The sequence below is a fragment of the Hibiscus syriacus genome, unplaced genomic scaffold (assembly GCF_006381635.1).
Source record: "Hibiscus syriacus cultivar Baekdansim isolate YM2019G1 unplaced genomic scaffold, ASM638163v2 tig00116971_pilon, whole genome shotgun sequence".
Taxonomy (NCBI): domain Eukaryota; kingdom Viridiplantae; phylum Streptophyta; class Magnoliopsida; order Malvales; family Malvaceae; genus Hibiscus; species Hibiscus syriacus.
The window spans coordinates 923,591-950,282 of NW_024063495.1; the positions used below are offsets into that span (position 1 = coordinate 923,591).

Genomic DNA, 26,692 nt, shown 5'->3' on the forward strand with positions numbered 1-26,692 from the left:
CCCTATGGGGAATCGGTTCCCTAAGTGTAAAATTCAAATATTTCGACCGTTACACAGGGGGAATCGGTACCCCCTGGGGGGGGAATCGGTTCCCTCCGAGCATACTGGAATTCTCGGAGCCAAAACATTAAGGGGGAATCGGTTCCCTCTGAGCAATCTGGAATTTTTGGCTTTGAAATGGTTCGAAATACTTTGTAAAATTGTTTTGAAATTGTTTTAAAATTAAAACTTAATTTTACTATTGAGTAAGGATTAAAAATGATTTTTGAAAGATTTAGAGTAATGTTTTGATATTCAAATAATTATATCGAATATACTTAGAAAACCTTTATTGCACAATCTTAAAATTCATTTAACTTAATTTGTTATATCGAAATATCAAAATGTTTTCAACAATCTCCCCATTTTTGATATAACAAAACATTTTAGTAATTTTAAGATTTTGAAATCAAAAACCGACATTTTTTAAAATTACTCCCCCTTACTTTAACACTTACTCCTCTTTTAACACATTTAACACTTCTCCCCCTTTTTGTTAAATCAAAAAGACATTTGTAAAGAATTTAAATAAGGTTTTGAAATCATTTAGCCAATTGAATATAGTTTAAGCTGCTAAGATCACAATCAAGATAAACGTTAGCCATTAGTTTCATAATCAATATTCATAATTAATGTGACATGACAAAATTGGTCATATTGCTAAAATGATGTAAATGGTGCAGTAATGAATAAATTTAACCACACCAAATATTTAAGTTCTCACCATTCATAAATCCCAACAAATTCAAAATCAATCCACAAATTCAAACATTCCAAAATATTCAAAATGTTAAAACAATAATCTTTTAGTTCAAAGTTTAAAAAAAAACTAAGCATAGAATCAAACATCCGGATCAGGAGGAGGAAAACGAGCTCGTATAGCGGCCATTTCGTGAGTGAGTTCATTAATACGCGCGTTGGTTGCTTCGTTGTTTGCACGTATCTCCCGAAGAATTTCTAATTGTTGAGCTCCCATTGTGGATAAATGGGACTCTATAGAAGTAAAGCGTGAATCCATGGTAGCATATCGGAAATCGAATGTCTCCATAAAGGATTGAAAATATGGAGGCATTTGATGTGTTTGTTGTGCTTGCTCCTCGGACTGCTCCTCTGGCTACTCAGGCTCATCTTCGACTTCATCGATGTCTCGCATTAATTGTTGAAGCTCGGGATCGTCGTCAGCTTCTGGTTGAGCTCGTGAAGAACTAGCTCCCGGAGTATGTTCAGACGATCGAATCCATTCACCGATTTCCTTATCCTTTATTCATCCCGCTCTCGTTAAGGAAAGAATATTAATTTGTTTCTTTAGTGGAAAGGAGGCATCTAGACCAACTCTAAGCCCAGCTTTAGAAAATAGGTTACTCAAAATACAACCGTAAACTAAAGATGAACAGAGTTTCTTGTTAGGTACAAGGTTTACGGTTTCAACAATTTCAGCAAAAATGATCTGAGGTAGGTTTATTTTAATACCGTTTTCAAAACAATGTAACCACAAAAGATCCAAGGCTCTAAGAGTAGAATAACAACCTCCGGATGGTCGAAACTACCAAGAAATCATTAGACGAAGAAAACGTTCATGAAGGTCTAAGACACTTGCACTATCCCTTCTTTTATAACAAGATCCTAAGATTTGTTTCTTATTTGAAATACCATCATTATCTAATCCGAATGCATTGGCTATGTAAGCCGAGTCAATATATAAGAATTGTCCTATGAGGTAGGAACGAATTCCTATGGTTTCGGTTTCAGTTCGGTTTTTAACACAAACGACATTAGAATAGAAAATACGAACAAGTTGATGGTAGACAATGGGTTCAAGATCAAAAAGTTTATCAAATTTCCACTCCTGTAAAAAAGGAAGATATTTAAAATTAATATCTAACATAGCTTGACGAGAAGGGATACGTTCTTCTATAATTTTGTAAGAGTCGAAATATTAATAATACCAAAAACGATGATTTCTAGGACCAAGATGATTGAAGCACGAGTTTTGGATAGTCAAATTAGGATCAATGGGATTAGGATTAGGAATTGGAATTTCAGGAATAGGAGGAGGATTGGAGGTGGATTTGGTTGACGGTGTGAGCGACTAGATGATGACCTAGCTCGTTTAGGATTGGACATGGTTTAGGAAATCAGAATAGGATGGATAACCTGCAATTTAGAAAACACATGTATGCAATTCAATTAATCCCAAAACTCAATTGAGTCCTCAATATTTCAAGGTTCTTTAAATCAATCCTAATGGGCAAAGTTTTTGAAAGCTTTTGAAAAATACGATTTTGAGAAACAATATATGTATAATTTTCATAACAACAACATAATTCAATCAAAACACAATAATTTGAAAAACAATTTTTTTTATTTCAAAAATTTTAAATATTTTGGAAAATTCTTGTGTTTTTGATTATTAAATTAGTTGTAATATCTAGTTTCTAATCACTAAACAATCAATGCCCGATCTAAAGTTCAACCTAGAACTAATTAAAACTAGTTCTATGTTCATAAATTGATGAAATAGTGAGTTTAGAAAATTTTACCTTGAAGGATGAGATTGAGTGGATTTTGATGTTGTTTGCACGATTTTAATGATGATAGAAAGTTTAGAAGATGATATTTGAAGTGAATTCTGATTAAAACTTATGATTTGAGGAAAAAATGGAGATTTGAGAGGTTAGAGAAGAGAAACGGCGGAAGGAAGAAGAAGAGAAGGTTTTGAGGATTTAAGGGTTCTGCCCGTGTTAAAATCCAGAACCCCAGGGGGGTATCGATTCCCCTATGGGGGGAAATCGGTTCCCCTTCAAAGGGGGAATCGGTTCCCTCATGGGGGTATCGATTCCCTCTGCACCAAAATGCTAAAATCTGATTTTAAACACATAAAATGCTAAATTAATTTTCTCTAGTGGTATTGGCAACTCATATATTGAAAATTAATCATGTTCAAATAATCAAGTTATTCTTTAAATGATATTTGAACATAAAATTAATTTTTCATCAAGAATCATAAACTCCCCCTAACTAATAGCAATGAATGCAATTAAAAATTAGCATTTTTCATTTAGTCTTAAAAGCGCTAAAATTATTTTAAACACTAACTGAAGATAGGTTGGTAAAACCTAATTCACTCCTAAGTGTCCAAAATCTTTCCTTGTCTAAAGGTTTTGTAAAGATATCCGCTAATTGGTGCAAAGTATCAACAAATTCTAGAACTACATCTTCCTTTGTGACATGGTCTCTAATGAAGTGATATCTTATTTCAATGTGCTTAGTTCTAGAGTGTTGGATGAGATTTTTAGTGAGACAAATAGAACTAGTATTGTCACACTTGATAGGAATGGTACCAACTTCAATTCCATAATCAAAAAATTGTTGTATCATCCATAAAACTTGTGCACAACAACTACCAGCTGAAATGTATTCGGCTTCAGTGGTAGGTATTTCAACATAATTTTGTTTCTTTGAAAACCAAGAAATCAACATATTTCCAAGGAATTGGCAAGTACCGGAGGTGCTTTTCCTATCTAATTTGCATCCTCCATAATCCGCATCAGAAAAAGCATGCAAGCTAAAGCTAGAGTCTCTAGGATACCAAAGTCCTAAACTAGGAGTGTCCTTAAGGTATCTAAAGATTCTCTTAACAGCTAGTAAATGTGATTCCTTAGGGCATGATTGAAATCTAGCACATAAGCAAACACTAAACATAATGTCAGGTCTACTTGCAGTTAGATAAAGTAGAGATCCAATCATTGACCTATATAATTTAACATCTACACATTTACCTCATTCATCTAAGTCAAGCTTTATTAAAGAGCTCATTAGAGTGTCATGAAGTTTGCCATTTTCCAGTCCAAACTTCTTGAGCATATATTTAACGTACTTAGCTTGATTGATGAAGATGTCATCTTTTCTTTGCTTGATTTGGAGTCCCAAGAAAAATGAGAGCTCCCCCATCATGCTCATTTCGAATTCACTTTGCATTAGCTTGGAAAATTCTTGGCAAAGAACATCATTAGTAGAAGCAAATATTATATCATCAACATAAATTTGAACTACTAATAAATCTTTACCTTTATGCTTTAAAAACAATGTAGTGTCAACCTTCCCTTTTGAAAAACCTTTTTCAATTAAAAAATTTGACAATCTTTCATACAAGCTCTTAGAGCTTGTTTTAAACCATAAAGTGCTTTTGTCAATTTAAGAACATGATCCGGAAATTTTGAATCTTCAAAACCTGGAGGTTGTTCCACATACACTTCTTCTTTTATAAAACCATTTAAGAATGCACTTTTAACATCCATTTGATATAATTTAAATTCATGAAAACATGCAAATGCTAGTAACATTCTAATTGCTTCCATCCTAGCTACGGGAGCGTATGTTTCATCATAGTCTATGCCCTCTTCTTGAGTATACCCTTGAGCAACAAGTCTTGCCTTGTTTCTCACTATATTACCACTCTCATCAAGCTTATTCCTAAATACCCATCTAATACCTAGAGTAGATTTATTACTAGGCCTTTCAACTAATGTCCATACTTTACTTCTCTCAAATTGATTTAATTCTTCTTGCATAGCCATAATCCAATGTTCATCTTTTAATGCTTCTTTAATATTATTAGGCTCTATGCATGAAATAAATGCAACATAATTACAAATATTTCTAAGCGAAGATCGAGTTGTTACCCCTTTGAATGGATCAACTATAATTTCACCATCCTTGACATAGTTGTACTCTCTTGGATAAGATACTTCCCTTTCTTCAATGGTTGGATTCTCAAGAGGATGTTTCCTCATTTTTTGTTTCTTCCTTTGATGATGGTTCTCCAAAGTCATGTCTAACGTCATTTGTATTTATAACACCTACATCATAATTCACACAAGAATCCTTCCTCGAAAGGGGATTATCATCGAAAACAACATGTATAGACTCTTCTACAACTAAAGTTCTTTTATTAAATACTCGATAAGCTTTAGAATTTAAGGAATAACCCAGAAAAATTCCTTCATCACTTTTAGCATCAAATTTGCCAAGGTTCTCTTTACCGTTGTTTAAAACAAAACATTTACATCCAAAATGATGAAAATAGCCAATGTTAGGCTTTTTATTTTTGAAAATTTCATATGGAGTTTTCTTTAAAATTGGCCTAATCATTACTCGATTTATAACATAACAAGCGGTATTTGTGGCTTCCGCCCAAAAATATTTTGGCAAATTATTTTCACAAAGCATGGTTCTAGCCATTTCTTCTAAAGTTCTATTTTTCCTCTCAACAACTCCATTTTGTTGAGGGGTTCTAGGTGCTAAAAAATTGTGACTAATACCATTAGAATTACAAAACTCAGTAAATCCAAGATTTTCAAATTCAGTGCCATGATCACTCCTAACACTAGTTATATAGTAACCTTTATCGTTTTGGATTACTTTTGAAAACGTTATGAATTTTTCTATTGCTTCATCTTTAGTACTTAAGAATAGAACCCAAGTATATCTAGAGTAGTCATCTACCAAGACAAATGCATATTGTTTTCCACCCAAGCTAGTAGTCCTAGTTGGCCCAAAAAGATCTATATGGATCAATTGTAATACTCTACTAGTTGATACGTCATTAATGGATTTAAAAGAAACTCGCTTTTGTTTTCCTTTAGCACAAGCATCACAGATTTTATCATTATCAAATTTAAGCTTAGGCAACCCTCGAACTAAATCACCTTGAATTAGCCGTTGTAAAACACTCATACTAGCATGTCCTAGTCTCCTATGCCATAACCAACTATCATGTTCATCCTTAGCAACTAGGCACAAATTAGTCATATCAATAGAATCTAAATGCACCATGTATATGTTTCCTATTCTATGACCAACAAGCATAATCCGATTAGATGCAATGTCAATGACTTTACAACCATTAATATCAAACATGACATTGAATCCCTTATCACAAAATTGACTAATACTCAATAGATTATGCTTTAATCCATTCATATATAAAACATTCTTAATTTGTATGGAAGAGGTATTACCAATAGTACCAATACCTTCAATGTGACCTTTTTAATCATCACCAAAAGTCACTTCTCCTCCATTTTTGGCATTAAGCTCAATGAACCGGTTTTTGTCTCCGGTCATGTGTCTTGAGCATCCACTATCAAGGTACCATGAATTTGGATTTGTTTCCCGTGCCTTGTAGCAATGCTCCTTTTCCTACAAACATAGATTAATTTCTAATTTTTGGTACCCAAATTCTTTTGGGTCCATATTCATTAGTTTCCAAAATCCTAGTCCCCTTAGGTATCCATTTGTGTAGGATATCCTTATCTTTAGTAGTAATGAGCTCCTTAGGAACCCATATACTTCTAACAAATTTTCCATTAGAGGTTCTTTGGGGACCTCTATGATTGTAGTTTTTAAAACTTTTTCTAACAAAGTTGGATTTTGAATTTTCTCCACTTTCAAAACGTTTTGTTCCAACTTTATCAAAAGAAGCTTTAAGATCATCAATTTTCTTTTGATGATCATCATTGACCTTTGAAAGTAAATTTTGCAAATCTAAATTTTTCTTTTCAAACTCTTCTAGTTTGATTTTCAAATCTTTGATTTTACTTTCAAGATCGTTGTTGGTTTGGATATGAGTTTATTTTCATTTTCAATTTGAAACATCATTTTTATATTTTAAAACAATTTCTCATAATCCGAAGCCAACCCATTATATTCCTCTAATAGCTCATCATAGGATAAATCATCAAAATCAGATGAGTTAGAGGTTACCTTAGAATCTTCCCCGAATGCCATTAAGCACAAGTTTGCTACTTCTTGTTCCTCTTCATCGAAACTTCTTCATCGCTCCATGTAGCCACATGAGCCTTGTGCTTATTCTTTGATTAACCCTTTCTCTTCAATTATGGGCAATCATATTTGACATGCCCCGGCTTTTTGCATTCATAGCAAATGATCGGGTCCTTCTCTTTTGGTTCATTTTTTAGGCCTTCATTTCGTTTGAATTTTCTTCCTCAGTAAGGTCTCATCATTTTTCTGAACCGTTTGGCAAACAATGCCATTTCCTCGTCATCGTCATCTTCATCCAAATCACTCTCATTTTTTGTGGATTTGAGAACAACTCCAATGTTTTTCTTCTTCTCCTTCGGTGTCTCTTCAATCTTATCAAGGTCCACCTCATCTTCAAGCATCATTTCATGAGTGAGGATGTTAGATCCTTAGACTCGATGATTGTTATCTTCTTTGATTGCCATGATTTTGGGAGAGAGTAGACTAACTTCCTCATAAGTTTTTCATTTGAAATGATCTCTCCATATGATTTGAGACCATTGACAATCATTGAGAATCTATCCGTCATAGCTTTGATATCTTCATTTGGTTTCATCCTGAAATTTTCATAGCTATGCATTAGAATACTAATTTTAGATTTCTTTACCTCATCGGTACCTTCATGAGTGACTTGAAGTTTGTCCCATATTTCTTTGGTGGTTGTACAAGATGAAACTCTTCCGTATTCATCTGGTCCAAGAGCACAAAATATGATATGGATGGCTTTAGAGTTGAGCTTGAACATTTTTGTCTCTCCTTCACTCCATAATCTTGGATGAGTGAGAGGCTTGAAGTATCCTTCTTCTACGACATTCCATGCTCCCATGTCACTTGCTTGAATGAAGTACATCATCCTATTTTTTTCAATAGACATAATTAGCCCCATTGAAGAAATGAGGCTTGTTGATGGGCATCGAATCGAGACCGGATTCGAAGTTTAAAGTAGAGGCAATTGATGACTTTGATTATCGATATAACTCTTCCCGAATTGACTCAAGAGGTGATTAAACCTTCAAATGAGTTAGGCTCTGATACCAATTGTTGAGTTAATCGATTGACGGAATTGACCAAGAGGGGGGTGAATTGGCAATAAAAATTTTGGTGGAAGCTTTTGCAGAAAATTGAAAGAAATTGCACAGCGATTTAGAGTGGTTCGACTTTCTCAACCAAAGTCTTCGTCTACTACCTTAGCTATCCACACTAAGGATTTTCCACAAATTCACTAATTTGTCTTTTTTTAGGACAAAGAGTAACATTACAAACCCTCAAGAATTATACCCCAAATTCTTGAGAACACTCTCTCCCAAAGAGAACAATACAAATTTGCAAACTTACAAGGAAATCCTCACAAGGTAGATTGTTTGCACAATTCTAGAACAAAGAAAAGAACACTAAAAAATGAATACAATTGAGCACAATAAGTGTTCTTGAAAGTAAGATGAATATTGAATGAAAAATAGGCTTGAAATGCTCAAACTTGAGGTTTGATGCTTTCTCTTTGATTCTCTCTTGATTCTAGTTGCTTGATATTTCTTATCTTTGATCAATGGCTTCTAAGCTTGCTTAAATACACCTTGAATCACTTCTGAATGTTGGGGATGATTAGAGAAGATAATATAGCCGTTTTAGTGTGAAAACAATTAATAAACAGCTTGGAGCGTAGGGGGAATCGATTCCCTAAGTGTAAAATTTAAATATTTCGACAGTTACACAGGGGGGAATCGGTACCCCCTAGGGGGGAATCGGTACCCCCTAGGGGGGAATCGGTTCCCTCCGAGCATACTGGAATTCTTGGAGCCAAACCATTAAGGGGGAATCGGTACCCCCTTGGGGGGAATCGGTTCCCTCTGAGCAATCTGGAATTTTTGGCTTTGAAATGGTTCGAAATACTTTATAAAATTATTTTGAAATTGTTTTAAGATTAAAACTTAATTTTACACTTAAGTAAGGATTAAAAATGATTTTTTGAAAGATTTAGAGTAATGTTTTGATATTCGAATAATTATATCGAATATACTTAGCAAACCTTTATTGCACAATCTTAAAATTCATTTAACTTAATTTGTTATATCAAAATATCAAAATGTTTTCAACATGTTTTGTCTATGATCTTTGTCCCTGAAAAAGTATACCCCTCAAATGCTCTATAACCTAACTTCGTTAATGCCCCGGAGGTGTTGAAGTCAGTGCGTCGCTCTTTGGTGGTTAGCGATGGAACTATCGTAGATAAGACTCTATTGCCAGATCACTCATTGGATCTATGGATCATCTTTCTAGTCTCGAATGTTGCATGATTTTCAAGCAAGTTTTATTCTTGGACTCTCTAAACATCTTTTAGCCTTCGATGCATATTTGTATACGCAACTGCTTGATTGAAAACTTTTACCTCTTCTTGTGAAAATTTTCTCTTGAATACCCCCTTGTGGAACAACACTTTCGCATTATATTATGTTGATGAAATACAATGCAAAAAGGATGAAAAATGATACAAACAAAAGAAAAGAAGTAAGTTGATACGAACAAGATAATCAATAAAATTAAAGATGAATATAACACCTACCAGATCATGGTATCTATCCGAGCATGCTTTCATTATATAGCAATCCTACCTTGACATGCTTTCTACCCAAAATGATTAATTTCAAGAAAATAATCCTAATCGTATGGTATCTAGTTCGCATGCTTTTATTCAACAAAATTTAAAGTAAAAGGTAAAGGTTCAGAAACGCTCCTCCTTTGTGTATACTTATTTTGGGTACCTACTGACAGAAAAAGGTTCGATATGACTATACCTAGGGTGACCATTCTACGGTTCACTATATGCATGGTTTCGGCTCTATGAGGAAAAGGAACTCGAATTTTCCTTGATGACGGTGCCCCCTTGAGCTACCAAACGCTCAATCCTAACCCATGATAGGCGTAAATGGAACGAGTTCAATTCGAGGGGATTCACTTCCTTACCCATACGAGGAATAGATACCTACGAAGGTATAAGGCATGTGTATCCCATGGATTATTTGATAAAACTCATACGAAGAATAAATTCTTACGAGAGTAAAGCATTCACCCCAACTTATTTGGAACTAAGTTCGGGTCTAGAGCTCATGTCATGAAAATGCACGTGATGTGTGTGAGGAGAAACGTACAAATCTTTGACTCAAAACGAAAAAAAAAAATCTTGATAAAAACCTTGAAAAGCTGAAAACGCAAATTAAACGTTAGTGAGATAAAAATATAAAAATTAAAAAAGTTTCAATAAATGGACCATAAGATAACTATAGACTCGAACTCATAATTTTCACCACAACGACAATACGTAAGTGACTTACAGCCTGACTCTCTAAAGTGTCACCAGCGGAGTCGCCAAGCTGTCATAACCATTTTTTTAGGAAAAAAATTAAGTTTAAAAAAACAATTATGACTTTTATTTGAAAAAATGACGATTTTGAATTAATTTGGATGGGATTAAAAGGGAGTCGCCTTCGACCTTTGAGCTAGGTAGGTCGAATACCTAAAAACGTCTTTTAAAACAATTTTAAGAAAAATCATTTTTTAAGAAAAAATGGTTTACGTTTACCAAAAATTCAATTTAATGGGTCCGGGAGTCGGTTGTGCGTGGGGAATGATAAGCACCCACAACGCCCAAAATTTGGTACTTAATCACTTACATGTTATCGTAATGGTGGAAATCATAAATTGAACATAAAGTTAAAATATAATCCATTTATTGAATACTGATTAATTTGTTTTGAATTATTTATTAAGGAAAATCCTTTAATTCGAAAAGAAATATTGAGATTTGCTCATCCTCCGACGGGGAAAGCTATCTCTCCTATTCCTTGACAAAAAAGGATATTTCCTCCTCAAAAAGAACAAATCTAATATAAATTGAATATCGACAATTTGCATAAAATAAAATACTATTTAGAAACACATCGATCTATAAGTGTGTAATGTGCAATAGATAAATAAAATAGATATCAACCAACAAAATAAAAAATAGGGGTAAATTGGTAATAATCCATTTATTTTTTTAGATTAACCAGTGATTAATTTACAAATGACTAAGATATATAGGGACTAAGAACAAAAATAAACCGAAACTAAATATTATATAAGAGGACTAACATGAAATGTGTGATAAATGTGCTGACATGATTAAGAAATTATCAAAAATGAAGAAGGATGACTAAATTCAAACTTAACAAACATTAAGGAATTAATCATGTAATTAAACAAAAAGAAGCTAGACGATGATTAAAATGAACGTTTTGCAAATTAGTTATCCAAATAAAAAATATTAATAAAGCAATTAGATAAAATAAATTGGGGACTAATTCACAACCATATCAAAAGTTTAAGCCCAGAACAAGAACAAATAGATTTCATTCAATGACCATATCGAACATTATATAAATAATGAGCTCAAAATAACAGGAATCAAAGTTTTACTAGTGACTAAAATGAAAAGTTACAAAACAATAAGGACCCTAAGTGAAGTTTACCCACACGATAAATTATCTTGTTGCCCTTCGCGAAACGGTGTCATTTTGCCCATCGTATATATTGCTAACACCCCAAACCCTAATCGGTTATTCCCTCCCATTTTACATTTCTTCCCTTTCTTTTCTTCTTAGAGAGAGAAAAACTCTCTCAGCCCTAATATCCTCATTCCCTTTACGATAGTCAATAGCTATAAAACCCCAAAATTGATCATCGACCATCGTACTCCACAAATCGATGGCCTAAACGAACCCCACACGCCAACACTCTAACCCCAAAAGAAGACCTTACAAACCCTAAAGAAGAAACAAAGATTTCCATCCCATTTTGGCCATGAATCAAACTCTTCAACAGAAGCCCAACCGCTCGAAGCTCCGGCGAGGGCTCAGGAAGGTAAACTCTCCTCCCTCTCCCCTTTATTTTTCCCTTCGAAACCCCGCCAAAAACTCTCTCTTTGTACTATCTGTTTTCTTTTTTTCTTCGAACCTTTCTTTTTCTTTTTTGTTTTTTCTTTGATATTTTCTTCCCCGGATGTTCTCTGTGTCCTTCCTCTTTTGCATGCTTTTATGGTCTTTATCGCTGCCTTTGGATGAGAATGATTAGGCCTAGAATAGGGGAATGGGTTTCTGATTCTCGGTAGATTGAATCCCGATTTTTCAGGATTTAAATGACTTTTCAAATGGGTTCTAGGTTGATTTTTCTCTGATTTGGTGTTTTTCTCCTTATTGTGGATGACGACAACGATAGGATGTTGTCGGTGGCGGCTCAAGCGGCTAGGGAGACGAATGGTGAGGTTCACGCGCTGGTGGGGAGTTGAAGAGTTGGGCGCGTGCTCCTCACGCGCGGCCTCGAGCAGTCACCTTTGTTGGTGGCGATTGGATGCACTAGGGATAGGGTTTTAAAACCCTAGTTTAAACGAGTCGGGTCAGGTTGGTTGTTGGGCTTCGGGTTGATGGGTTTGTTTCCTTCTGGGCTTGAATTGGGTGGGCTGTAATTTGGTTTGGGTTGATACTGTAATTGGGCTCCAGTATTGGGTTGAACCAGGTCTGTTGTTGTAACCTGCTGGGCCTACAAAAATGTAAATAATAATAATAATAATAATAATAATTATTATTATAAAAGTAGAACCCGGACAAAAATGGGTGTCTACAGCTTGGATAGGTTTTGTAACCTTCTTCAAGTGTCCTCAATTTTTTTCTATATGTTGAAATGAGTTTGTAGTCGTTTCTAAACCTTTGGGGGTTAATTTTCTGCAAAAATAAAACTGCCTAGAACAGTGAGTATCAGTACTACCTTTGTAATATTTAAATAAACTAGTCACTAAAGGTCGTTAGGCTCGCCAAGTACCGATACTAGGTTTCATAGCATCGATACCACAGTGTCAATTAGTATCGGTACCCCTTGAGTATTGATACCAATTTTGCATTTTAAATTTGAACAATTTGAAAAACAACTAATAGTATCGATACTAACAAGAGAGTATCGATACTTCTCTTACATTCGGTATCGGTACCAATATTGTTCATGTAGTATCGATATTGTAATAGTATCGATACTACTTACCCAGAAAATTATTTTGTGTTCAAATTATAGTTTAATGGACTTTGAATTATTTTTGAAAACTTTAAACGAATTCAATTAAGTCCAAAAATATTTTTCCCTTAAATTGTTATATCAAAATATAGGTTCAACAATCGATAACAATGAAAAAGTTGCGGGAGAAGGTTTCTCTAAGCCCTCAACTAAATAGGAGAAAACTCGACACCCTCAAAGAAATTGGGTGAATACATCTTTACCTTGGTAATATTAAGAAGGAATAACCAACTTTCGCCTTGTTAGGGTAAATGCATCTTCAATATCGTGATAAAGGCATCTCGACACTCTTTGGAGGTAACTCTAAGCTGTATTAATAGGAGTGAGAGACATCTCGACACTCAATGGTCCAAGGTGGGACATCTCGACACTCCATTAGAGTGAAGGTTCTAGACTCTTTCGGATGATTTTAAGATGTAACCTTGTAGCGTGAGGCATCTTAACACTTCTCAACCAGTAGATGAGACTACTTAATCTACGGCATCACACTACAGTAGGTGTCGAGACATCTCAACGTGTACCGTTCACAGTAGGTAAAATGAGACAACTTTGTCGTGGTAAAGTCAGGGTAGAGGCACCTTGACGTCGAAACAGAGGCATCTTGATCCCTTGTGTAAATTCATGGTTGAAAGATGCGGTAAAGGTAACTCAACGCCCTCAGAAGCAACTCACAAATTTGTAGGTATGAAGGTAACTCAATGTTTCTACAGTTAGTGTGCAAAGGTTTCTCCGCGTTTAGACACATTCAATCTTTCTTGGTCAGCAAGTGGAGGCATCTCAAACTCAGAGCAGAGGTAACTAAATGCTCTTAGGCCAAAAGTATGGGCATCTCCACTGTGGCAGCATAGTGGAGGCATCTTACATTGTGGCAGCACAGTGGAACATAGTAAAAACATAAGTGGATACTCAATGTTTATGTGAAGGCATCGAAATATCGATATCTGCATAAATTAGTTGTTCAAACATTACATATTTTCTTAAGAGGAGGTTTTTCTGGATACATGGGCTAGGAGTACATGGTTGTTTTCTGCGAGGTATTCTTGTCTACACAGAATAGTAGTCTTACATAATATATCGAAGACGGGTTTTCTTAGTACCTGTTGTCAGAGTGTTCCTGACGGTCTTTGGGAGAACTACTCTCACGCAGTAATTGTTGCCTCGACGCTAATTATTGTCTCCTCATACGTGCTTGTCTTCTCGTGCTTCCAATACCTCACTCTGGCAACTAAAATTATCTCAATTGGAGGCTGTGTATGCTCGTTGTTGTACGCTCGAACAGTGGGGAAGGTGTCGTCGGATTCATATAGAATAAATATTGTTTTACTGGGGCCCTCCTCTCCTTTGCATGTAGAGCTGAGTATATAGGTTAAGGCCCACGGGCTACCCGTTTAACCCGCGACCCGTGCGGGCTTCGGACCTCAAAAATTGAAGATCGTTTAAATTGCGGGCTTTTTAGTCTGGGCTGTTAAACCCGCGGGTTTAATGGGTATAACCGCAGGCTACCCGCTAAAGCCCGCTTAATTTAAAATTTATAAAATTTTAAAGAAAATAAACTTAAAGAATTTTATAGAAAAAGAAAATAAATTACCTATAAATATGATGTTACTTATAACTATTGTAGTTCTTAAATTTATTAGGACGTTTGTCATAATTTTACCGTTGCTTGATATTTTTTTCATTTAAATATACATCATTATCATTTTGGTATTTAAAGATTTTTTTATTTAATTTTGACCTTTATTTTTTTCATGAAGTATGCTATCAATTTTGTTCTTTAATTATAAAAAGTCACGTGATATTCTAATAATATATCACATGACACGTAATATTTTGATTAAAAATAAGAAAGAAAAAAAAGAAAAAATTGAAAACATACTTTTCAACTTTTAAAGACTTTTACAAAATAAATATATTTTAACAAATTAATGACTTATATTTTATCAATTTTAGTATAACTGTATCTTTCAAATTTACTCTTATACTGTAAGTATTTTATTTTATATTTTCATATTATGTTTTAGTATTTCTCTAAAGTATCTATAAAATACAATTATTAGGAACACTTGACAACTTTCTTGTTAGATTTGTATAATGTTTGACTTTGTTGAATTTTTATGTTTGAATTTCTGCTTTCAGACACTTTTGTGTATTCATATTATAGCCTTGAATAATCGTGTTTTATAAAAATATAATGTGGTTATTGTTTTATTTGTTTTTCAATTTGGTGATATAAGTGAATATTGTTTTTTTAATTTGAGTTTAAGTAATTATATCATTATATATATATATATATATATATAAATGATTAAAAAATTAAAAAAAAATACTATTTTATAATCATTTCCGACTATTTAAAATAAAATTTAAATATTATTTATTATTTTGACAGTGCTATCTTCCTTTTCAAGTTGCTCGATCATTTTTAAAGGTGTAGTAAGTTAAAACATTATTTTTTATTTTATTTAAAGCATTTAAAATTATTTTTATTAAACGGGCCGCGAGTAAACCCGTTTAGCCCGCGGGTTAAATGGACGGGCCGCGGGGCTTAAAATTCAAAACCGTTTATGAATGCGGGCTTTTTAGCCCGTTCCGTTTAAGCCCGCACCATCAAAACCCGCGGGCTAAACGGACGGGTAGCCTGTATACCCACCTCTATTTGCATGTCGTGCTCATGTTGTCCAAAGCTTCCTTTTGCATTTCTCGATTATCCTAGGATAGGGTGCTTCTTCCATTTGAAAGTCAAAGGCAAGAACAATTTGTTCCTGTTGAAGGGGGTTTTCGTCGTTAAAGGTTAGGGATTGTGTGTGTGAGTTTTGCTCGTCAAATCAGAGTTTTGTTGGTATTCTAGTTGAGGAAAGTGTTTGCAATGATGATCAAAGGAGTCGTAAAAAGTCGAAAAAAGGATTCATAATCTACTGGACCGTTGGCATCTCGATGCAATTTTTTAGAATAAACAGATTCAAGGACTAATTTGAGGGATTCATCATGACTGGTTATTTTTTTATGGGGTATTATACGTTCATTGCACAAATTGTTGATTAAAATAATTTTATCTCGTCGACCGTTGACGATTTAACCTTCTAATTTAAACAAAAAATCTTAGTCGGTGAGATAACAACTATTAGTCAGTACTTCTTTGTGAGAGGCGTGGTTGCATAATGGTCACATAGAAGTGAAGTGGAAAAGAAAAGTGGTTCCAATCCCCTCTCTAGTCACTACTGAAGGGTATTTATAATGATTCTATCTTACAGTACCAGGTGTAAGGCCTATGACTACTCATAGGTTGGCAAACTAAATAGATCTAATCACCATATCTTATATTTTGTCTTGGGAGATCACGTGGATTGTCAGAGACTGTTGACTATATATTATAGATAGTCATGTAGATGACTTAGAAGTTATGATGTTCTTGAGTCCGAAAGATAAGAATCTCTTGGAGACTTCGATAAGTGAAATAGTTTATCTAGAGGTCTTGACTGGTGGAAAGCAGAGAATTTCCGGTCACCTCCGGAAGTATAACAAATATATAAACCCCTTAAGAAGAGCTTCTACTTCTTTCTCTTCGTTTATTTTTTTCGTGATCATCCTTCATCTTTTTAATTTTAACATCACCAATCAATCATTGAACAGTCACCGACTACGACTCTTCATCTAAGTTAAAAGAAATAAACCACCAACGACCAACACAACCATATTATTCCATCAACAATTTTCATCTATTTGGCGGATCTTTCGGGTCATATTTCCATATTCAAATCGAAATTTGAAATCTAATCAATTTGATTATCATTCTGGTTTCATTTGTTGTGGATATATTTTCAAATTTCCAATTTTCATTCGTTGGATGAACAAATGAAACTCAATGTGTAAAGATAATAACCGAATAAACTTGCTTAGAGCATGAACATATATAAAAGATATCATATGCTTGTTCTTACATATATGTATGGTGTCATAGTCTGAGAAAAGGTAACATGTTTATGATATTACAAGGGACTGCAGTTCTTGTTATCCATGAATTATTAAGCTTTCATGCAAAGTAAGAAAAAAAAGAATTAAATCAGAACAGAGGAAGAAATAACAAGACTGTTCTTTGCAAACGGTTTACTTGGAGAACAGCTGACGCCTCCTACGTTGATTGGATCGTAGAACACACCCTTCGCCGATCACAATCTCGTTGACTAAATCCTTAAACACCATCCGTCAACATCGAGAACCATCCCAGAAATCTCACAGTTGAAATCCGTCCAGCTCTCGGATTGACACATTACATCATCCCACAATATGTTTTTTAGTCCATCCTCCTCTGCCTCTGTATTGTTGCTTGGGTTCTTGGCTTGAAATGCTCTATCTCCATACAGAGTTCCTTTAGAAGCTTTTGTGCATTAAGGGTCTTTCTCGCCAGCTTTCCGGAATTTATCCATGGCTCTGCAGAGGCTCCCACTGGAGCTAACTTTCCAACAAGAATCTCATTAACCAAATCGAATATAAGTTTCCGATGTAATTTCTCGTGGTCCGGCTTTGAAAGCGGAACCTTTCTGGAGTTACTATCTTCTTTGATAGCAAAGAGCTTGCTTTGGTTTGCTCCAAACGAAGAATAGCTCCGGGTTGATTGGATGGCCTGATGGATGGAGCTGAAATGTTGTCGAGCCAGAACCTAGGTCTCTCAGTAGAAGGCCAGAAGCTAATAATATCTCAGAAATGTATCTGTGATCCGGATTCGTATTCTCACAAAGGGATGCAATGTAATCTGTACTGCTTCATCATGAGTGGAATTCAGTCTTCTAAGTTTTTGGATCAAATGCTCGATCTTTTGTAGTTTTTGTGATTAATATCGAGACAAGACCAGACCCTGCATTGTTCAACAAGCAGTTATCAGCAGAGTTCCATTGCTCATCTCTGTGCCTGACATCGAAATTCTCAGCACCAGTACCTGATACAATGAATATTCGAGTGAGATTCAGTTCGTAGATCTCGATACAACTGTAATCTCTATAATATAACCTAGAGATGCAAAATCTGCATCGGAAAAAACTGGAAAATATGCATGCTACTGATGAGCATCTTCTTTCTCATTCCATTTGCTCATTGTTTTTTAATTGTGAGTAGTTTCTCTCTTTAGGTATCATGCAGTCGGGAAGTGTTACCGGAATAAGCAAATGCATACTACCTTCTGGAATGTTCAATATCAGCTTTACTGGAGATGGAGCATCATATCTATAAACCGAGGTGTCGAGAACAGAAACCGGGCTCGGATGCTCCAGAGCACCAATAGCAAGTTCAGCCACTGCTCCATCCTTATCAAGTCTTGATGTTGATTTCTGAAAAATAATAAAACGTGATGTTCAAGGTAGGGTAACCAAAATGTACAAAAAAATCAATGGCAAAGACTAGAAATTAACATCACCTACTTTCTGCATTATGCTAGAAGCCGAGTGCTTGGCAGCATTCATGGATGGACTTTGACTACTATTGGTCTCGAATCGTTCATGACTGGTGACTTCCGTATCTAACTTGGAATCCATGATAATATTGCTGTTTGATTGCGGAGAGATCTCATCTCCTTGGTGACTCGAACTCCATGATTCGGAACTAACCTGACTCAATTGGTCCTCACATTGCTGCATGTTCTGATATTTTGGTCTACGTTTACCTCCAGGGGAGCTTGATTCTGATGAATTCCGGTTGAATTGCCTTCGGGGTTTGCTTGGATCAGCTGGTGGAGTTGGCGGACAAGATTGCCTGTCCAACTCAAGCTTCTTTCGCTGCAGTCGTGGGCTCCCAGATCCTCCTGAACTCTTTACTGAAATTGTCGTGCTTTCTTTTGGAGATTTCGTTGAAGACTGTATGGATCCAACATTCCTACTATTAGCTCTCTTATCAGTATAGCTGACAGTGGAAGTGCTTTGACTGTTTCTGGCAGTAAGATCTCTAGCTGATCGACTAGTTATTGAAACACGTTTATTATCTACAGATACCCCACTTCGAATCTTGGGGATACTGGAAATATCATCAATAGGAATTACGGTTGAAGCACGCATACCACCTTTCTCGACAAGTTTTCCTGGTTTCATGATCACAATAGGAGATTCATACGTTCTAATAGAATCCGAATCCCTAGTAGAGGAAGTGTTGTCGCGAGTGTTCTGCAATCTTCGTTGACCTCTCAGGACGCAGGACTTGTGCATTTTGGTTCACAGTCTCTTTGAGACACCAAGTTTGCAGCTTCTTCCTCTTTCTCGGTCTCGAGGAACCCCTTTGCTTGCATTGCTTCAAGTATCTGTTTAAGAGCTCTGAGATCCTTTCCAGATTGTTGAACTCTAGATCTTTCAATCTTTTCTCGATCTCGCTATAAACCGAAGGGGAAGATCAGAGTCTTGGACGCAAATTAACATGTTTAAGAGGTTGTCTCTGAGAACCTCGAGTTCCATCAGCATGTTCCATGGTGCTGGCTCAATAGGGAACCTTGAACTGGAAATAGGTTTCATGAGCATATCGGAATTTTTCCACCGCGTGAAGTAGAATCTTTTATCGAGCTTCTCATGCTGTTAGAAGTTTGGGTTGGCCTCTCGGATCATATGATCTAAGAGGCTGCAAGAAAGGATTGTTATCCTCAACACTGCCAGTTTTCACCACACCTAAATGTGCACCACCAGCTGGGGAAGAATCCGGCAGTGGTCCCAAGCCCATCAGCTTGGCTACGATATTCGAAGGGCGTGTCTGGGTTCCTGGAGATTGTGGTGGATTGGTAACTCTTGTGTTCGAGTGATCAATTATGGAAATTTTAGCAAGGTATTTTGAACCCTTCATCGACCTTTCTTTACTATCCAGAAAGTCTCGGCTGCTCTTTGAGCTTCGTGTAGATTTGAAGGTGTCCTGTGATTCAAAACATAAACTATTAGCCTCCCTTCCGTCATAAGAAAATCGAGGAGCGTCCCTAGACATTGAATTCCACGAGCCGTTTGGTTCACCGATGATCTTTGAAGCTGTCTAGCTTCATTGTTATAGTACCAAGGAGCTTCCTGAAGTTTAGCTAGAACTCGAAGAGATTCCTTCAAATCAGCAGAAAATTTTGCTTCCATTGATCCGACACAGTCCATCGAATTCGGAAGGAGAAATGACCTCGGCGAATCTCTATGCTTCACGGAACTTCCAGATACTTCCTTTGACTCGTTTTAACCGATAGCCCTTTAGCTTCTCGGGACAATCGAGTCCTGACCACATCTCGAAAGTCAACAGATTGTGACCCTAAACGTGGAGAAGTACTCGGTTGGTTCTCATGCTATCCCTAGACGAAGAAGTTCAGGAAAAAGGATTCTATCAAAGGAAGAGCCTCTTGCTGAGCTATCTTGTTACAATCCATTGATGACATGGAACGAACATGATGACATGAGTGTGCCTTGGTATGCATTATTCGAATCACCTTCTAGGAATCCATTGTTTAAACCGGGAATGCCCTGTAAAAGAGTGAAACGATCAGATTGTACTTTAGAGTGCACACACATTCTTGTTTGAAGTAAGTTCACAAAAGACCAAGGAAAAAAAGATATAGGAAACTACAGAAATACAGGGTGCGATAATCACTCCATATAACTCTTACAATAAGAGTTTCAGACAAATAATTTTCAACGGTTGGAATTGTTCCATCTACATTCATCAATGTACGAGAAAACGATCAGATTGAAAGCAGTTGAAATCAATACAATCTGTTGGAGAATCGCCTAATCGGCCCCTCTATATATCTTAATACATAAATATACATCGATCGTAACATATTATCCATTCAAACCAGTGAACCAAATATTAAATTTGGACAGAAAACATCAAAACACAGATGACAATTGCATTCATTCCCAAGAGAACTACCTGCAGCAGGAAGTTTCCGATGGCCCAGGCGCTTGGCGGTAACCATTTGATGCCGATCGAAGATCTGGAAAATCCCGGTCATGCACCCGATTTGCTTCTGCAAATCCGGGTTTTCATCCGCCAACGAATGTAGCAACTTCGCAGCCATATTCGAACTCGACTAATAGAACCTCAAAAACTCCTAATGATTCATCAGCCTTTTCACAAACACCTGAATTGCAATCATCATTTCATCTTCAAGATAATCCAAATTTCAACACACAGATTATAATTCTATCTCCAAAAACCAACCACTGCTTTGAAACCACAACTCAAGACTATAAAGCTTGTGGCTTCCTACAGCATCAAATTTGTCCTTTTTTCCATGAAAATCCCCCAAAGCTCAAACTAAATTTTCTCAGCAACCAAACAAAACTGCAAGAGGGAAAAAGGGGGTAAAACTTACTAAGAAACACATACACGTAGCATTTATATATGTATGTATATATTTAATACCTTACTGAAACTTCACAGGCATACCAGACAATGGGTTGAGCAGTTATCTGATAATACAACCAAAAAGGAAAGAAGAAAGGAAGGGACCCAAATACCCCATTCCACAAAATCAACAGTTTTGTAAAGCAATACAACAGTTAATCCATTAACTTACAAGAAACTAGAACAGAAAACCAAACTGTAAGAAGGAATATCTTCAGATCCAAGAAGGATTTCAAAAGAAAAAGAAATAATCCCTGAGACAAACCCAAATATTCCTTTGTGTGAGAATAGAGGTCAGAGCTGAGGAAGTAGACATGGGAATATTAACAGAAAATTAATCAAAATACTCAAACATGGTGTATCAAAATGTGTAATTACATAATAAAATTCAAATTTAAAATCTTTTTCTTATTATTTTTTATGATTTCAAGATAGTATCTATTATTCTTAATTTTTATATAATAAACACTCAAATACTTCTACAAATATGAACTCAAAACTTTTAAAACTAACTATCATTCATTTTAATTATTAAATAAAACACATAATACAATAGAAATATACCAAGTAGAAGAGGTTAGTGGGTGTATAAATGTAGGGTCTTATACTACCTCTCCATTTGAGAAGAGCATGTGGGTAGGTCTACATCTGTCGCTGCGTTGCCATGTGATTCTGTCAGCATTTACAAATGAAGAGACCCTAAAGAAAATTAAGATAGGGTAGGGATGCCACCCGGTCCGGCCGATCTTAATTGGTTTAATATATTCATCTTTAAATTTGATGTTTTTTGTTAAATTATTTTTTGATTTTTTTGGTTAAATTAAACTTTAGGGTTTGGTATTTTTCAGGATAAACTACACATTTAGTACCTGAATTATTAATTTTATTCTGTTTTCATCACCTAACTATTTTTTTTTAAAATCATACATAACGTTATGTTTTAGTTTCATTTTGATCACCTGCTGATAAAAAGTTAAAAGAACTACTGGCGTGACCTTTTTTTTTTATTTTTTTCAATGATGAAATGACATTATCTTATGGTGACACGTCAACATTACTGTTAATAATTTTTAGCGGCGGATGATCAAAATGAAAACAAAACTAAACGGATTTCAGAAAAATAGTTCGGTAGCCAAAATGGAATAAAATTGATAGTTGGGGTCCTAAATGTGTAGTTTACCCTGATTTTTATCAAACTGACTTTTGAATTAAATTTTATTTAATAAACCAATTCATATGATTAATTTAATATTTTCATAATAAAAATATAAACGATTTAAAATAGAAAATAATAATTTATTTTTAAAGATTAATTAATGTGACACGTATCCCCACTTTAGATCATTTAAAAGAGTGTCACTTTTAATCAAAAAGAAAAAGAGTGTCACTTACAAATTAGGTGGAACCAACAATCTGATTTATTATTCAAAAATTATATATATATATATATATATATCATATTAATATGTTTCATTATAAAATAAAAAATATATCAACGATCAATGACAGAGTTTGGATTCAAGATTAAACAATAAAAGAGCTGAATTGCATAATTTTAAAATTAATAAGAACTTAAAAAGTATTTAATTCAAAATTGGAGGGCACTAAATTAGTCCTCAAACTATTACCTCTATTTTAAATTAGTCATTAGATTTTAAATTATCATATATCAATCTCCAAAGTATGATATACGTTCTAAATAAGTCCCTAAACTTTAAAGCTTTATATATCAATCCTCAAACTATCAATATCATTCTATTTTGGTCCTTTTATTAAAGGATTGATATAAAATATTTTAAATCTTTTATTAAAGTATTTTATCAAAAATAAAATGATATTAATAGTTTGAGGATTGATATAAAATATTTTAAAATTTCTCATTTAGAACATGGATCATAATTTGAGGATCGGTACAGAATAATTTAAAATACAAATCATAGTTTAGAAACATTTAATGCAATTATGTCATCAAATAATTGGACCTTATAGTTTTAAGTAGTTATGTTTTCTTTTCATGTGTTGAAATCCAACTTGCTTAAATGGAGGAGTTAGGCTAACCCAACATTAATTTAGTTATAGGAAATAGGAAAGAATAACATGGCCTTTTTGGCCATTCTTGCTTTGTCTTTGAATCTTTGCCAACTCAAAGTAATTTAAAATGTAATAAATATTAATTTTAGAATATAATTTCCCTACACATGGGAGACCATAACGCCCCTATATGTTTTATTCTATTTTTCATTTCAAATCAAAAACATTAATTTAAGAGTTGACTGTATTATGTATATTTAAATTATATCTTTTATTTTAAACTAATCTTTAAATTTTAAGTATTTTAATTTTATCTCGAAACTACCACTTCCATTCTAATTGGTCTCGGACTTTTGAATATTCCAAATTCATCCCGAAATGACGTGACATAAACACTAATTAATGTTGGGTTTAAATAAAATAATAATTTAATTTCCAATTTCATTCTAAATAATGATTTACGAGGACATGATATAACATTAATTGTCGTTTATATCCTAATATTTTTACATAATGCACATCAATATTTAAATGGCAATTGATAATTTTTATAATAATTTTATAAACAAGGAATATGATTAATGACGTGGAATTAAAATGTTCAAAAGTTTAGAGACTAATTAGGATGAACGTTACAGTTTAAAGATGAAATTGAAATATTTAAAAGTTCACAGATCAATATATAATGAGAATTATACTTTGAGGATACGTGATCCAATTAACTCTTTACAAAAAGACGGAAAAAAATTTAAGTTCGCTTGTAATGACGTGGATGAAGAAGGAAAAAATGAAATTTAAAAATAAGAAAAATACAGTAATTTTTTATTTATGTTTAAATAAAACTATAAAATAAAAATGAAAAATAATTAAAAAAGAAGAGAGATAGAATTGAAATTAATGGTTAAGTTGACTAATGATTTAAGTACAATAATATATTGGATTTGATGGGCTGTCTGTAGGGCCCTATTTGTGAGTTATTAGGATGGGCCCAAATTAGAGAGTTGGAGTGGGCCGTGAGATTTATGATCGTTTAAGAAAGAAATAGGAAATCATTAACTACTACATTTAAAACATGTTTAAAGGCACATGCAACATGGGACCTACTCTTTTGCTAAATGTAAACTAAATAATTATAGGATAAGGTCTGGCTTAAGGATGATCATGGGTCGAGTCAGAACTTTGACCCATTCAAATTTGATCCGAAAATTATATTTCTTCATAAATGTTAAAGTAAGGATTAAGAATAGAATGGGTTGGGTCAAAATTAATTTGAACTTTTAATAGTTAAGGAATTCAACAAAGCATTATTATTCCGTATAGTAAGGGGACTATTTGTAAACTTTAACCGAAAATCAATTAGTTTAAACTTAAGAGTTACTTGAATTTAGACACTTAAATTTAATTCTTTCTATAACTCAAATTACTCGAATTAAATTCAATAAGAATGGATTCGAAAAAATAATTACAAGAATTAAATTTAATTTGATCTTATTTATGGTATTTGTACTCGAATTTGAATTACATAGTTTATCAATGTTGTATAAAAAACTACATTGTCAAAATAACATGATGATTGAGACTTTTTTAAATGAGTATATTCATATTTGTGGGAATCCGAAATTAAATCATCAATAAAAGAATAAAAAGAAAATATTTAAATTACATGAATATTTTAAATTTTTATGGGTGTGATTGTCTCAATAACATCCCTCTCAATCCATCCTCGACTATTACATAAATGAGTTCTGTGCGAATGTAAGAAATTCTTCGGATTTGTAAAGAAGGGATTGAAGATATAACCTTGCATCAGCTGCTGCAGCAAGGGATTCTTCATCTTGCTTCTCTTTGGCAACATCGAGAGCGGCGATGTAAGCTGTCTCGCTTCTTCGATTTTTGGCATCTCCTTATCATCTATGTCATCCTGTTTACACCGAAATTGAAATCGATATAAATATTTTAGGAAAAACTAAAAATGCAAAGGAAATTTTCAATAAATTGATTAGGCAAATGATGGTGAGCTTACTATGTAAGGGAGATGCTCCAAATGATACGGCGCAACATCGTAATCTTCGACACGTATTGTATGCGTATTCTTCGTCAAACCATTTAACAACGGCATGAATGATGAAAATTCCCCTCGCATGGAGTTTATATCATTTTGCAGTTTCTCCAACTTTTGCTCGGATTTCATTGCTTCCCATTGTGTCTTTTCCAAGGCAGCCTGCTTGTCTGCTAGTTTAATCTAAAGACAAAAGCATGCATATGTGTGTATGTGTGTGTATATATATATATATATTAGCAGGAAGACATGAAAATTGTACCTTGGCATCAGATAGCTGCAGCTGAATTGAGTTGATTAAAGAGTCCTTTTCTGCAGCAACTCGGTTCACTTGATCAAGTTCTGCTTGAACATCATTATTCTGCTTCCTCAGAAGCTCCTCCTTCTCTGATAACTTTATCTGGAGATCCCCCACTTGTCGTCTCAGTATAATTAACTCCTCGTTTTCTTTTTCCGGTATCGATGAAAAGATCGATAAACCATCACCATTCTCTTCTACTCGATCCTTTTCCCGCTGCACCGGAATAGATAGAGCTGCATCCCTTCCTTGTACATGGCTAACCTTTATGAACAAAAACAGCAACATGATGTATTTAAATCCAAGAAAATGAGAACAAATTTGATAACCAAAAGGGTTGGATAATGAAGAGTTGTAATGTAAAAGTATTAAACATTGGATGTTTTACATTTTACGTCTTTGCTCTCCACACAAATGTATAATGAAGAGTCAATTATGCATACTATAATAAGACCGCCACTTCAATTCAACAAATACCAACAATTGATAACCAAAAAAAAAACAATTATTTAGAGACATGAAAAAACACCAATGATTAATGAACCTATATTATTTGGATTCAGATATGAGTATCATATACAAATACGAGTCGAATTTAATATTAGAATGTTCACTTTTATTCTAATGTCCTTGAACAGTTTATATTGTAATCTATGAGAACTAGACATGTATATAGGTCGGGTAAAGTTTTTAGTCGACTTTAACCCAATTCAAGTATTATAAATCTTCCACCCATTATCACTTAATCCGGTTCAAATTATATTAGAATGTTCATTTTTATTCTAATGTCCTTGAACGGTTTATATGTATCTATGAGAACCAGAGATGTATATAGGTCGGGTAATGTTTTTAGTCGACTTGAACCCAATTCGAGTATTATAAATCTTCCACCATTATCACTTAATCCGGTTCAAATTTAGGGACTCCATCCGATTTAAACTTGACTGATTTTTTTGGATAAAATCAACATCATACCCAACCTGTTTTTTAAGTAAAAACTCACA

General features: G+C 34.3%; 1 protein-coding gene and 1 pseudogene across 1 annotated transcript; both read right to left on the reverse strand.

Moving 5' to 3' along the window:
- Positions 1 to 16,917: 16,917 nt before the first annotated feature.
- LOC120191765 lies at positions 16,918 to 21,570 on the reverse strand (annotated as a pseudogene).
- A 3,433-nt stretch (positions 21,571 to 25,003) lies between these two features.
- Positions 25,004 to 26,101, reverse strand: LOC120192094 (protein MICROTUBULE BINDING PROTEIN 2C-like). The gene is made up of 3 exons (XM_039194945.1): positions 25,653 to 26,101; positions 25,355 to 25,573; positions 25,004 to 25,252 (listed from the first exon to the last, which is right to left on the reverse strand). The coding sequence occupies exons 1-3, from the start codon at positions 25,974 to 25,976 to the stop codon at positions 25,004 to 25,006; spliced, it is 792 nt and encodes a 263-aa protein (XP_039050876.1). The 5' UTR covers positions 25,977 to 26,101.
- Positions 26,102 to 26,692: the final 591 nt, after the last annotated feature.